Source organism: Cydia fagiglandana, chromosome 13 (genome assembly GCF_963556715.1).
Source record: "Cydia fagiglandana chromosome 13, ilCydFagi1.1, whole genome shotgun sequence".
NCBI lineage: Eukaryota > Metazoa > Arthropoda > Insecta > Lepidoptera > Tortricidae > Cydia > Cydia fagiglandana.
In genome coordinates, this window is record NC_085944.1 from 19,504,756 (window position 1) to 19,517,112 (window position 12,357).

Consider the following 12,357-nt stretch of genomic DNA (forward strand, 5'->3'; position numbering starts at 1 on the left):
AAGGGATTGCAAGTTGGTTTAAAAGAGGTGAAAAGGTTATGCCGCCATTACCGGCGCATAGGAAGCTAGGTTAATCATATTTTGGGCCAAGCCCATGAATTAATTGCCGACCTGATGTCGAAATTACGTCTTACATCTTGTCACGGAATATCCCAGTGATCCAGCGAAAAATCAAATGGCAAAAACCACAGACAAAGTGGTGAATGGAAAACTTCCCATTCAATGACATCGCAACTGACCAGATCCAATTTACAGAAAACCGAAGTCACCAAAAATAAAAAGAATTACTAATTTCGAAAGCTAAAAATAAGGACATTATTTATAACTACGAATTGCAAAATATAAAAGAACACATACCAAATGTTTATTCATAAATACTCTTTATGTATGACTGATTGTCTGTGCAAAACCACAGACAACAAACCAACTGTCATTGACGTACGTCAATGTTTACCGCGACAGTAATAAACAACACCGATTCAACCCGCTTTACCAAGTCAAAGCTATTTATATGTAGTGTAACCATGTACAAATGTATTTCAATTGTGAAATGTGTAAACTCCAAAGAAAACAAGGTATTTATGTCCCAGCACAATGCAGGAACGAACAATGGATGCGCTAAATGCGACGATTTATAGATGATTGATGACCTACCATTCCGGTAAGTTTTATCCTCTAAATATAGCCAAAAGCGTATATGTGAAGATTAAAAACAACATTTCTGGTCTCCGACCTTGACCTATCTACTCTAATACCCGTGTAGAACGTATATTAACCACCAAATTCTTACCAAACAAACATCTACTTTTCTAACCTATAACGTGTCTATCTACAATAACATTCAGACGTTTATAACACTGGGTGCCTACCCTAAAGTGTTACAGTTCATCTTTAGTTGGGTTAAAAAAAAATTTTTTTTGAAAAAAAAAAAATTTTTTTTTTTTTTTAATTTATATGTCTAATATGAAGTTACACCTTAACCAACCAAACTTAACCACGAGAACACAGCTAATCCGTAAAGAAAACAAACCTTATGACAAAACTTATACCTATGACTTGGTGAATGGCCAATTCAACCAAGGAAATCTAGCAACTAATTTTGATCCGGATCTACTTATTCCTAGTGAATACTTACCTAAATCTAGAAGAGGATGTCAAAGACGGCAACCCGAGAAAAAAAAACTTTCCCTTTATTAAAGAAATTGCCTATCACCGACAAAGGTGGAACTAAGTAAAGAGCTGCATCATCTAGCCAATACACAATTCCTATATCGACAAACAAAAGTTTAGACATAGTACAGAGTTTATTGAGAACGTAGTCTCGTTTCACGATTTAATAACGTTTTATGGAGTAGTCCCACTTAAGGGTTTATAAGTAAAGTAAGTTTCTGTAGTTTATTCAGATTATTTGATGTTTTATGTCTTTATAAGGACATATCAAAGATTAAGATTGGTCCGTATGCATCCGGTACCAATATATATATAGAATCAAATACATGGAACGATTACCCGGTCTGATGAAAACAAGCTTGCGCCAGGCTGCATTCAGTTCAATAGGTAAGTTCAGTATTTAGTGTCATATAGGATATTTCAAATTTAAGTATTGAGCCAACAAGTGAAAAGACGAGTACCGCTACGAAGACGGCTCGGCTTCACCAGGACGTACAATATCTTTTATATGAAAGTTACCTAGAAGTTTTCCTTCTAAGGATTTTAAAGAGTATACAAGAGGACTTAATTTTTTATGAATAACACACTTGTCATAACGGGGCGCTAATTTAGCTGAGAAATGTTTTGCTGCATTTGACAATGGGAAACATCTTTTATAAACGATTTGTCCTTCTTCTAGTTCTACGTGACGCTTCCTCATGTTGTAATACCTAGCGTTACGTTCATGGGAGGCGATCAACGAGTTACGCACTTTTTGAAATATAGTTTTGAGCTCTTTAAGTTTTTCAGAAAACTCACCGCTGGTATCTAATTCGAGCGCGTTTTGATCTATAGGACCTTCACTATTATAAAGAGAACCATCTAGAATCATCTGACGACCATGTGTTAGAAAATACGGTGTATCTTTAGTTACTTCGTGACGAGCTGTATTTAATGCACATTGTATTTCCGATATGTTCTTATCCCAGTTACGGTGATCAGAACGCACGTATGAAGCAATAGTTCTTACAAGTTCACGGTTCACTCGTTCCGTTTGATTCGTCTGAGGATGATATCTAGGGTTATAGAAAATATGAGGGACATTATATTTGGACATTAAGTCTCGAAAGTCTTTTGAAGTAAATTGAACACCATTATCGCAGAATATATATTTAGGAACCCCATGTATAAGAAATATCCCTTTTTCCATACACTTAACTATAGCTTTTGCAGTTATGTTGCGTAGTGGAAACAAAGTCACATACTTACTGAAATAATCAGCACATACAAAAAGATACTGATTTCTCAAATAAGACGGAGGAAAGGGACCAAGAATATCACAAGATATGGCTTCGCCTGGTGACGATATACGTCGGGGATTACCCATCAAGCCAGGACGAGCTAAATTAACAGGTTTATAAGTTTTACAAATTTCACAAGAATCGACGTATTCTTTCACGTCTTGAAACAACGTAGGCCAATAATATAAGTCCGCTATTTTGGAATGGGTTTTAGCCACGCCAAAATGACCGGCAGTAGGATCATCATGATACTTATTTAAGATTTCATTTCGGTGCTCATAAGGGAGTACCAGCTTCCAGTCAAATTGAGCTGTCAGACGATACTTATTCTTAGAGTAACGGAAAAGTTTATCATTTTCAATTTTAAAGTTGGGAAAGAGAGAAGGTTTTTCAGATACCTTTTTATATATATCAAGATACCAAGGGTCTTGAGTAGTAACAGAATTTATAGAACTGACATGAATACGAGAAAGACAGTCAGGTATGACATGTTCTTTGCCCTTCCGATGAATAATTTCAAAGTTAAATTGACTTAATCTACACGCCCATCGATTTAATCGTCCAGTAGGGTTTTTCAAGTTTTGGAACCATTTTAAAGATGCATGATCAGTTATAATATAGCATTTTCTCCCTTCTACATATGCACGAAATTGCTCGAGACCATAAATCACAGCTAAGAGTTCGCGCTCAGTAGCCGAATAGTTCGTCTCTGGTTGGTTAAGTGTACGGCTGCAGTATGCGATCGGATGATCGATCCCATTATAAGACTGAGTCAAGACCGCGCCTACGGCGTAAGAAGATGCATCCGTATGTATATAGAAGCTTTCATTAAAGTTAGGGCATTTAAGAATAGGAGAAGAAACTAAGGCAGATTTAAGTATGTTAAAAGAATCGTTAACTTCATTTGTCCATTCAAATTTTACTTTCTTACTCGTTAAGCGAGATAAGGGACGAGCTATCTTTGCGAAATTATTAATGAAACGACGGTACCAACCGCACATTCCAAGAAAACGTTTAATATCCTTAGCATCTTTAGGCGTAGGAAAATTTAAAATTACATCAATTTTAGATGGATCGGTTCGCAGACCGTATCTATCAACTAAATATCCTAGATATTTCAGTTCACTCCTACAGAAGGATGACTTTTTCATATTAATAGTTAAATTTGCTGATTTTAATTTTTCAAAAACCGCTTTAAGTAATCTTATGTGTTCATCGAAATCGGAAGTACAAATAATTATGTCATCAATATAACAGAAAACTTTGTGATCAAAATGTGAGGTAAAGAGGTTATCCATGAGACGTTGCATAGTCGCAGAAGCGCCTACCAAACCAAAACACATTCTATTATAGTGGAATAACCCTTTTCCTGGTACAGTAAAACTAGTTTTCTCCTTGGAGTCTTCACTAAGAGGAATCTGATGATATGCCGCACTCAAATCAAGAGAGGTAAGGAATTTCGCATCGCGTAAATTATCCAGTATGTATTGAACATGTGGTACGGGATACGCATCAGATTTTGAAACTGCGTTTACTTTTCTACTATCTAAACAAAGTCTTAAGTCTCCGTTAGGTTTTTCCACCATAACGACAGGAGAATTCCATGGGGAATGAGAAGGTTCGACAATTCCTTCTTTCAGCATACGATCTACCTCTTTAGCTAGTGCAGCTTGTTTAAAAGGACTAAGTCGATAATATTTTTGTTTTATCGGAGGAGTATCTCCGGTATTTATAACATGTTCAATTAAGTGAGTCTTTCCCAAACCAACCTTATCAGTATCAATTTGATCAAAAAGAGATTTAGTAGTCTCTAGTCGAGACCTTTGTTCAGAAGATAAAGAGTCATAAGTAGTAAGTCCTGTCTCTGACGGTAAAGCGTCAAGACTAGCAATATCATGAGAATCAGTTTTTTCTATATCAGTAATGAGACCTGGAGCTAATCCATAGGCTCTCCAAAAGTTTAAACCAAGTACCATTGGAGTGGCAATCTCCGGTTGAATATTAAAGTGTATAAGTTTAACTTGACCTTTATAATTTACTGGTAAAACCATATATTCAGTAGATACGATTCGATGATCGTCAGCTACGTTCACCATAACAGGTTTCGTATGTTTTTGAATAGGAATCCCACCTGTGGCGAATACTAAATGGCTGTTGTGGCCCAAGAAACTAACACTGGCACCACAATCTAACAAAGCCTTGAAATTCAAGTTAAGTATATTCAATAGCGCATATACCCTATTGTCTCCCTTTGGAGGATTAAAGAAAATCGTCTTTTCTGCGCGATAGGGAGCAGCAGATCGACATTTATTATTAGCAGAAAAGACCTTATTTAGTTTTTTGTCTTGGAGTTACATTTAACACATTCGGGAGTTTTCACCCCTTTTTCTCCACATTTAAAGCAAACGATATCTCTAGAGCTCTTGCACTCTTTAGTGTTATGGTTGGACCTACCACATCTAAAACATTTTAGTTGAGAAGAGCTTTGTGCTGCCGCAGCAACAAAGTTTCTGGAAGAATTAGGAAAACGAGACTGGAAGGACCTATTCCTAGGTTCAACGTTCTTTGGTGGATGTTCTGATGAAGAATTATTTGACTGGTTTGATAAAACCGGTTCACGAAATTGTTTAGCCTTAACCTGAGCTAGTTCTATGCGTTTACACAACGACTTCAACTGCTCAATCGATCCTATGTCATGTAAAGCTAAATCTTTGGAATACTCCGGACGAATGTTTCTCATCATAGTATCCAGCTTTTCTTGTTCAGGAACCTCTTTTGCAAGACGCTCATACATTCCTAGAATGGTCGATACGAAATAAACAATAGTTTCAGACTTGGCTTGAGTCCTAGCCCGTATTTCCTGTAACAACTGATGATCCAAATCAGGTATATCAAATTCATCTTGTAAAGCCGCGGTGACTTCTTTATAAGTAGTAAGTTTCGTACGTTGCGACCGGAACCACGACAACGCAGGACCTTCGAGAATCTCAGGAAAACCTCTATATATTCGGCTTTCGGAAATTCTTCTAGCATCTCGCAACTCTTCGAGGCGAGACAGGAAAGTACGAACACAAGTGTCACCTTTAAATTTCAAATTTAAAGAATTTATATTAAAAGTCTTATCCGTTTTGTAAATAATCTCCCTAACAATACGAGATTCGTTAGGAGATTGAAAGTCATCATCCGAACCAGACGACGCAGAAGAGCCTTGCTCATTCAACCGATCCAATAAAGAAGTAATTAACGTTTTCAACAGAAGTACCGCTTCGGTCTCCTGAGGCAACCGTGAAATACGACACAATAGATATTTGCAACGCGAGGATAGCCTGTCGATCGCCGCTGCTGATAATTCTCCTTTTGCTTCTAACTCTATCTCCTCTACCTTATGCTGACAGAGTTCTAATTCGGAAGCTTCATTACTTATTACCAAGTCCTGGAACTTTAGACTACCCTTTTTGGCTAAATCTGCAGTCTGTTTTAAAGCTTGACACAGACTGGATCTACGTGAGATGGGATTAACCGGAAGTCTGCGAATCGCTAATTCATGTGACATTTCGTCTTTATGTAAATGGGTGATTTTACAACCCGCTTTTATGAAATCCATTTTTCAAGATTGATATGTAATATCAGAAGTAAGTCAGTATAGAGTTATAATATTTTAAAGATAAGTTAAAATTTTATAAGATTTTAACCCTTTTAAAGTATTTTAAAATATTGAGAAAATCTCTTTAAGTATAGCTAATTATTTAGCGTATAAAGTATAGCTTTATTTATAAGTTGGTTAAATTAATAAGTTTAACCTCCAACACAAACAACACTTTCAAACAACAACTTGCAATTCCCTTTACATATAAAAACCTTAATACTAAAATATTTCTAAAATGTTTCACTTGGAAATGTCATACTCCTCGGGCCATACGTTGGGCACGCCACTGTAATAGGTGAGGGTGAGCTCTGGGTAAGTGGTCCAGAACCCCCAAGATCTACCTACTTAAAAATTCAAAAATGCTTACGGCTAACTACGAGCATAGATAGGGTCGTGGTTTCTGCCACTATGGAGTGAGAATAGATATCCAAATATTTAAATTAGGACGCCAGGATACTATCCTCATCAAACGTATGACATATCCAAATGAAAATACAAATTTATTTACTAAATACTTTTATTCACTTTACACCACAATAGGACCTGCTACGGCCTCAACACTTAAAATTTAAATTATATACCGTAACTATTACTAATTAAATTTAACTTAAGTACATCTCAGGCATACTCGGGCCTGCAATACACACAAAATCCTACATAGGAATTACAGGTTTCATAATAATAATAGAATTTACCATGTAGAAAGTTCACGTTAAAAAGAAATTCAGACTTAAATATTGTTTATCCTTTCCATCAAAGGAACACAGTCACTAATGTAAATATAAGTTTTTAACTCACAGTTTTATCGTATAAACACTTCACCTCGAGTCCAAAAATTAAGTGGAGAAGACGGCTTCTCAACTAGCATGGTGCGACACCACCCTAGATCTTCCAAAAGCCATAGGGCCAAGAAGATGAAGAAGGCAAGCCAAGGGACAGGCCAAGCCAAGAAGTAGGCCTAGCCAAAGGACAGGCCTAGCCAAAAAGGACCCGGTTTCTAAGCCGAGTCCCTTATATTAGACACCAGACGTGGCGACGTATGCGCACGCGGTGAAACAAAATGATGCCTCATATTTGTAAAGGGATTGCAAGTTGGTTTAAAAGAGGTGAAAAGGTTATGCCGCCATTACCGGCGCATAGGAAGCTAGGTTAATCATATTTTGGGCCAAGCCCATGAATTAATTGCCGACCTGATGTCGAAATTACGTCTTACATCTTGTCACGGAATATCCCAGTGATCCAGCGAAAAATCAAATGGCAAAAACCACAGACAAAGTGGTGAATGGAAAACTTCCCATTCAATGACATCGCAACTGACCAGATCCAATTTACAGAAAACCGAAGTCACCAAAAATAAAAAGAATTACTAATTTCGAAAGCTAAAAATAAGGACATTATTTATAACTACGAATTGCAAAATATAAAAGAACACATACCAAATGTTTATTCATAAATACTCTTTATGTATGACTGATTGTCTGTGCAAAACCACAGACAACAAACCAACTGTCATTGACGTACGTCAATGTTTACCGCGACAGTAATAAACAACACCGATTCAACCCGCTTTACCAAGTCAAAGCTATTTATATGTAGTGTAACCATGTACAAATGTATTTCAATTGTGAAATGTGTAAACTCCAAAGAAAACAAGGTATTTATGTCCCAGCACAATGCAGGAACGAACAATGGATGCGCTAAATGCGACGATTTATAGATGATTGATGACCTACCATTCCGGTAAGTTTTATCCTCTAAATATAGCCAAAAGCGTATATGTGAAGATTAAAAACAACATTTCTGGTCTCCGACCTTGACCTATCTACTCTAATACCCGTGTAGAACGTATATTAACCACCAAATTCTTACCAAACAAACATCTACTTTTCTAACCTATAACGTGTCTATCTACAATAACATTCAGACGTTTATAACACTGGGTGCCTACCCTAAAGTGTTACAACGTCAATCCGAGCAACATCAAAAACAGCGCAACTCCAGAGAACCTACCGCTAGAACCGAAAATGGAAATTTCGATGTGTCGATACTTTAAGAACCTGCACACTCCGTTTTTGAAGTACTCCTTGCACTTAGTCCCTCAAAAAGTCCCGGGGGGTAGTTCATTCCACAGCCGTAGCGTTAATTTGCGGTAGGATTTTTTTCTGAAACCGTCTTGTGCGACATTTTAAGTTGTGTGTAGGCAAGGGCCCCCCCCACATCTGGCGTCTTTCGAGCGTCGGCGTCTACAATTCTATGGCCGACGTCGACGCAACGTCGACGCAGCGTCGACGCAACTGCGCAGCGACGTCATTTTCCATAGCGCTGGACCGACGCCGCCGACGCTCGAAAGACGCCAGATGTGGGGGGGCCCTCATGTAAGGCATGTCAAATCACTATCACAGCAAGTTACGATTTTTAGAGTTCAAGTATCAAGGCCTCAAGTTGTATAGTTTTTCATACATGTAATGTTCGTATTGATATGATGCGAATATGTATGGACGACCTTGGTTGTGATAATGGGTCTCTATTATTGAAATAATGTAATAATAGGGTAAATACGATAGCATGCAATCGAAGTAATGATGCCGCAGTTTTCTACACCAAGCAAAACAGCCTTACCTGCCGTTGTGAAATTAGTTTGAATTTGGACTTTATTGTGTGAAATTAAGGTATACAAGAACGTCAGTTTTTAGACGCAGGAGCAGGACGCAGTTCGCAGTTTTGTTATGAATCATCGTAATCGCTGTGCTGTTAAATGACTGCGCGAATCATACAAAACAAAACTTTGACAAAGTATTTTTTTAGAAGAACCTATAGAGGAACGCATTTGGAATACATTTTGGTGGGTCTACCAAGACCGAGTTGACCGATTCCAGATACTTATATCTGATTCTGCGCGTTCAACCACAGTTGAAATGGTTTTCTGAAATAAATAGGCACCGAATCAAATTATACGTTATTTTATACTTTTTATTCGCTTCGCTACACTGCCTACTTCAAAAGTTATAAACTGATATGTCATTAAAATCGAACCAGCGCCAGAGTTTTCGGGTTTTTTGACTGACGCCATAACTTGGCTTTGTGCCACTCTTGTACTGGTTTTCTGATTCGCAATCAGGGGAAAGTTTAGGTTATAGAGGAAATACAGTTCCAAAAGACGTTTTAACAGACATAACACAAAGACAATCAAATAATTATAAAATTTGCTAAGAATAATAATAGTATTTGCTATAGGATCAGGCGATGAGATTGTGGAAACAAACAGCTCATGACGAGACACATTTCATTTGTTCTTGTCACTGTTTGGTGAATTGTCACTGTGATTTGTACATTCCGTATTTATTTATTTTAATTTTTGTTAATAATTGGTAATTATTGTCATTAATGTCTTCTAACGATTGTTTTAGTGAAAAATCTTGTTTAAGTGTAAGTATTTTATCACATTTATAGTTTATAGCAATAAGTAATTAAACGCATAATAGGAATGAAATTTAGAGACATTTTTTTTTTTACTTTTGAAAATTGCGTATAAATTACTTCTCACTTAACTAAATAGCAACTAGGTATTTCCTGTAAAGTACCTGTGTTGCCTGTTATGTAATAAGCAATCAATTACGCAGCACTTTTGTAGCCTAAAGTGTGAGGCATCCTAATTACGTCTTCCATTCTACGATTATACCTGAGTCCGTGGGTTCGACCTTCGGTTTCTTGAAATGTATGTTTATAAGTACCTATAATAATAAATATTACTTGATAGTACTAGTGGCTATTTGGTGTAGGAAAATGTTGTACAAGCGTTGCGATGAATTCTAAGTTGTGAGTGAAGTCCATTCGGGTTGGGCTAGGTTGAGGACTATTTTATAGCTTGAAACCTTCTTGTAGTTCCTGTATCGTCTGTGATAAAAAATAAGAAGGAAATGTGAGCCTAGCAGACTTGCCGTAATGTGAGATTTGTTTTCTTTTATAAAGTGCAAAAGACATAATATTAATTTCAGTGATAACACATGCATGCTAAAAAGGAAATATTAATGGTACACCATTACTTGGTGTAGATATTTTTTTTTATATAAAATGTCGTTTCGAGTCTCCTATCTGGGTGGATCTCCTATATGTATATCCTTTGAAAGTGTCTTCAATATCTACCTCTAAGTATTGTTGGAAAAGCAGTTAAGTAAAAACACGTACCTATTTATAGAAAGGGCGGGTTTGTAAAATGCCTATCCACAACAGTTAGGTAAGTTCCCGAGCCAATGCGCTAAATACGAAGGTAAACCAGTTGCAATATTATTTCCTTTTTCCTTTGATGCAGTCTCAAAAAAACTTAAGAAGAATTATTTATAAACTAAAATTGTTTATTTTTATCAAATACCTACAAATAAAATTCCATCATTGAGATATATGTAAAGGTCATCAAATTTATGTTCGGCGTCGACGCACCTATTCAATTGCAATAACTATCTATTATTATCAATACCTACTTAGTTATCTGTCTATCGACTAGTTACTTTATGTCACTAATGCAATAATGTTTAAGAATTAAATGGATTGATTCGTTGAAAAATGATTCAATTTCATCGACCATAGCTTTAGACATCGCACGCTTATTTGCGGAATAAAAATACACGTATCACGCCTGAAGGCCTACCGCGAACCACGTTCGACGTCTTGCCTCTCTGTCGCACTTGTAAATTCGTACGTAAGTGTGTCAGGGAGGCAACACGTCGAACGTGGTTCGCGGTAGACCCTCTGTCACGCGAGGAAGCCATGCCTTTGAGTCATCAGGTCACCATCATCAGATTTAGGATTTATCTAAAAAGTATACTTAGTCAATATTTACATATGTATAGCGTTAGTATACTGACTGTGTACATAGACAATTTTCGTTTATACTTAATTTCTTTTTATCTTATCATTAGAGCTATAGTTAAAGGTTTAAGATTAAATAACTCATAGGAAAAACGATGAGGACTTAACATTTTGACTTTTAAATTCAACAATTGGGGTAGCTTATATTTTTGGTACATTCTCCTAATATTGGTGTCCTATACTGATGTTGAATGTACCTACCTATCTGTATCGATATCGCTACCTTGTTAGTGGGTGCCCATATGCCCTCTGTGTATTTAATGCTACATGTGTCCAAAACGAATGAAACTCTTTTTTTTATCGAGTTTACATAACCATGCCAATAAACTAACCGTGATTTTCTAACATTGAAGTGAAGTGCGTTCTTGATATGAGTTAATCCTTTCGCTATCTTCAAGTTTACATGCGAATTGAATACGCACCGACCGGTGGAAACAGCCTTAAACCACTTGGAAACATGCTTCTTGGAACACTTGTAGGAACAATTTAACACGTATTACGTACATTCAATACATGTTAAATTGATACACACTATATATTCTAATTATTTTAAATGTACTTAATAATATGAACTCGAACCTTTCTTGGAAGAGTGACCATAAATAGCACTGGACTGAGATCAGTAGAGAATTTGAAAAGTAGTCTTTGTCCAGCAGTATGACAGGTAGGTATAGCAGGCTCCAAATAATATTAACGCGTTGTTTATCGTTATAATAATTTATAGAGGTTTATTTCAATTAAATTAGCCGCTCTATAACTCCATCAAATTTCAAATACATACCTAGCAATATACCTACAGAGTATCACAAACTCTACCTCAACACGCATCACAGCCCTAACACACTATAATATTGCAAAATTAATTACATTAGCGTTTTCTTGGGCAAAGTTCAAATTTAAATGGTCTTCCATAGCCTGTTGGCTGCCTTCCAGCCTAGAGCTACATCTCACTTAAAGTGACGTTTTTTTTCTATTAATTAGAAAGGTCAACAGTTCACCATGATTTAATTGAAATTTCTTCTTTCCCCAGATGGGCTGCGCGCGCATCCTCCACGTCCTCCGGCGGTGCAAGCGTCTCGAAGATGGCGACAACTCGACGCAACTCGCCCGGTGTTTAGGCCTCCTAGACCTAACTGCCCTGGGTGTAGGCAGTACGTTAGGTCTTGGTGTTTACGTGCTAGCTGGGGCAGTGGCGAAGACGGTCGCTGGGCCCGCTGTCACGTTAAGCTTTTTGGTCGCTGCTATTGCTTCAGCTTTTGCCGGTAAGTCTCTTCTTTTACTTGTGATTAGATTGTCAGATTAGGTATGCAGCGGTGTGGACAGTCCTGGCCGTCGCGTCCATCACATTTATTGATAAATCGAGGGCCTGCAAAGACTGAAGGTGGAGCTTACGAA

General features: G+C 37.1%; 1 protein-coding gene across 1 annotated transcript in view; it reads left to right on the forward strand.

The window, feature by feature from the left end:
- Positions 1 to 12,357, forward strand: part of LOC134670385 (cationic amino acid transporter 3) — a 47,216-nt gene that overhangs the window by 24,124 nt on the left and 10,735 nt on the right. The window contains exon 2 of the mRNA XM_063528212.1: positions 11,993 to 12,224. Within this exon, the coding sequence (XP_063384282.1) occupies positions 11,993 to 12,224 (232 nt within the window). The remainder of the gene's footprint in view (positions 1 to 11,992; positions 12,225 to 12,357) is intronic.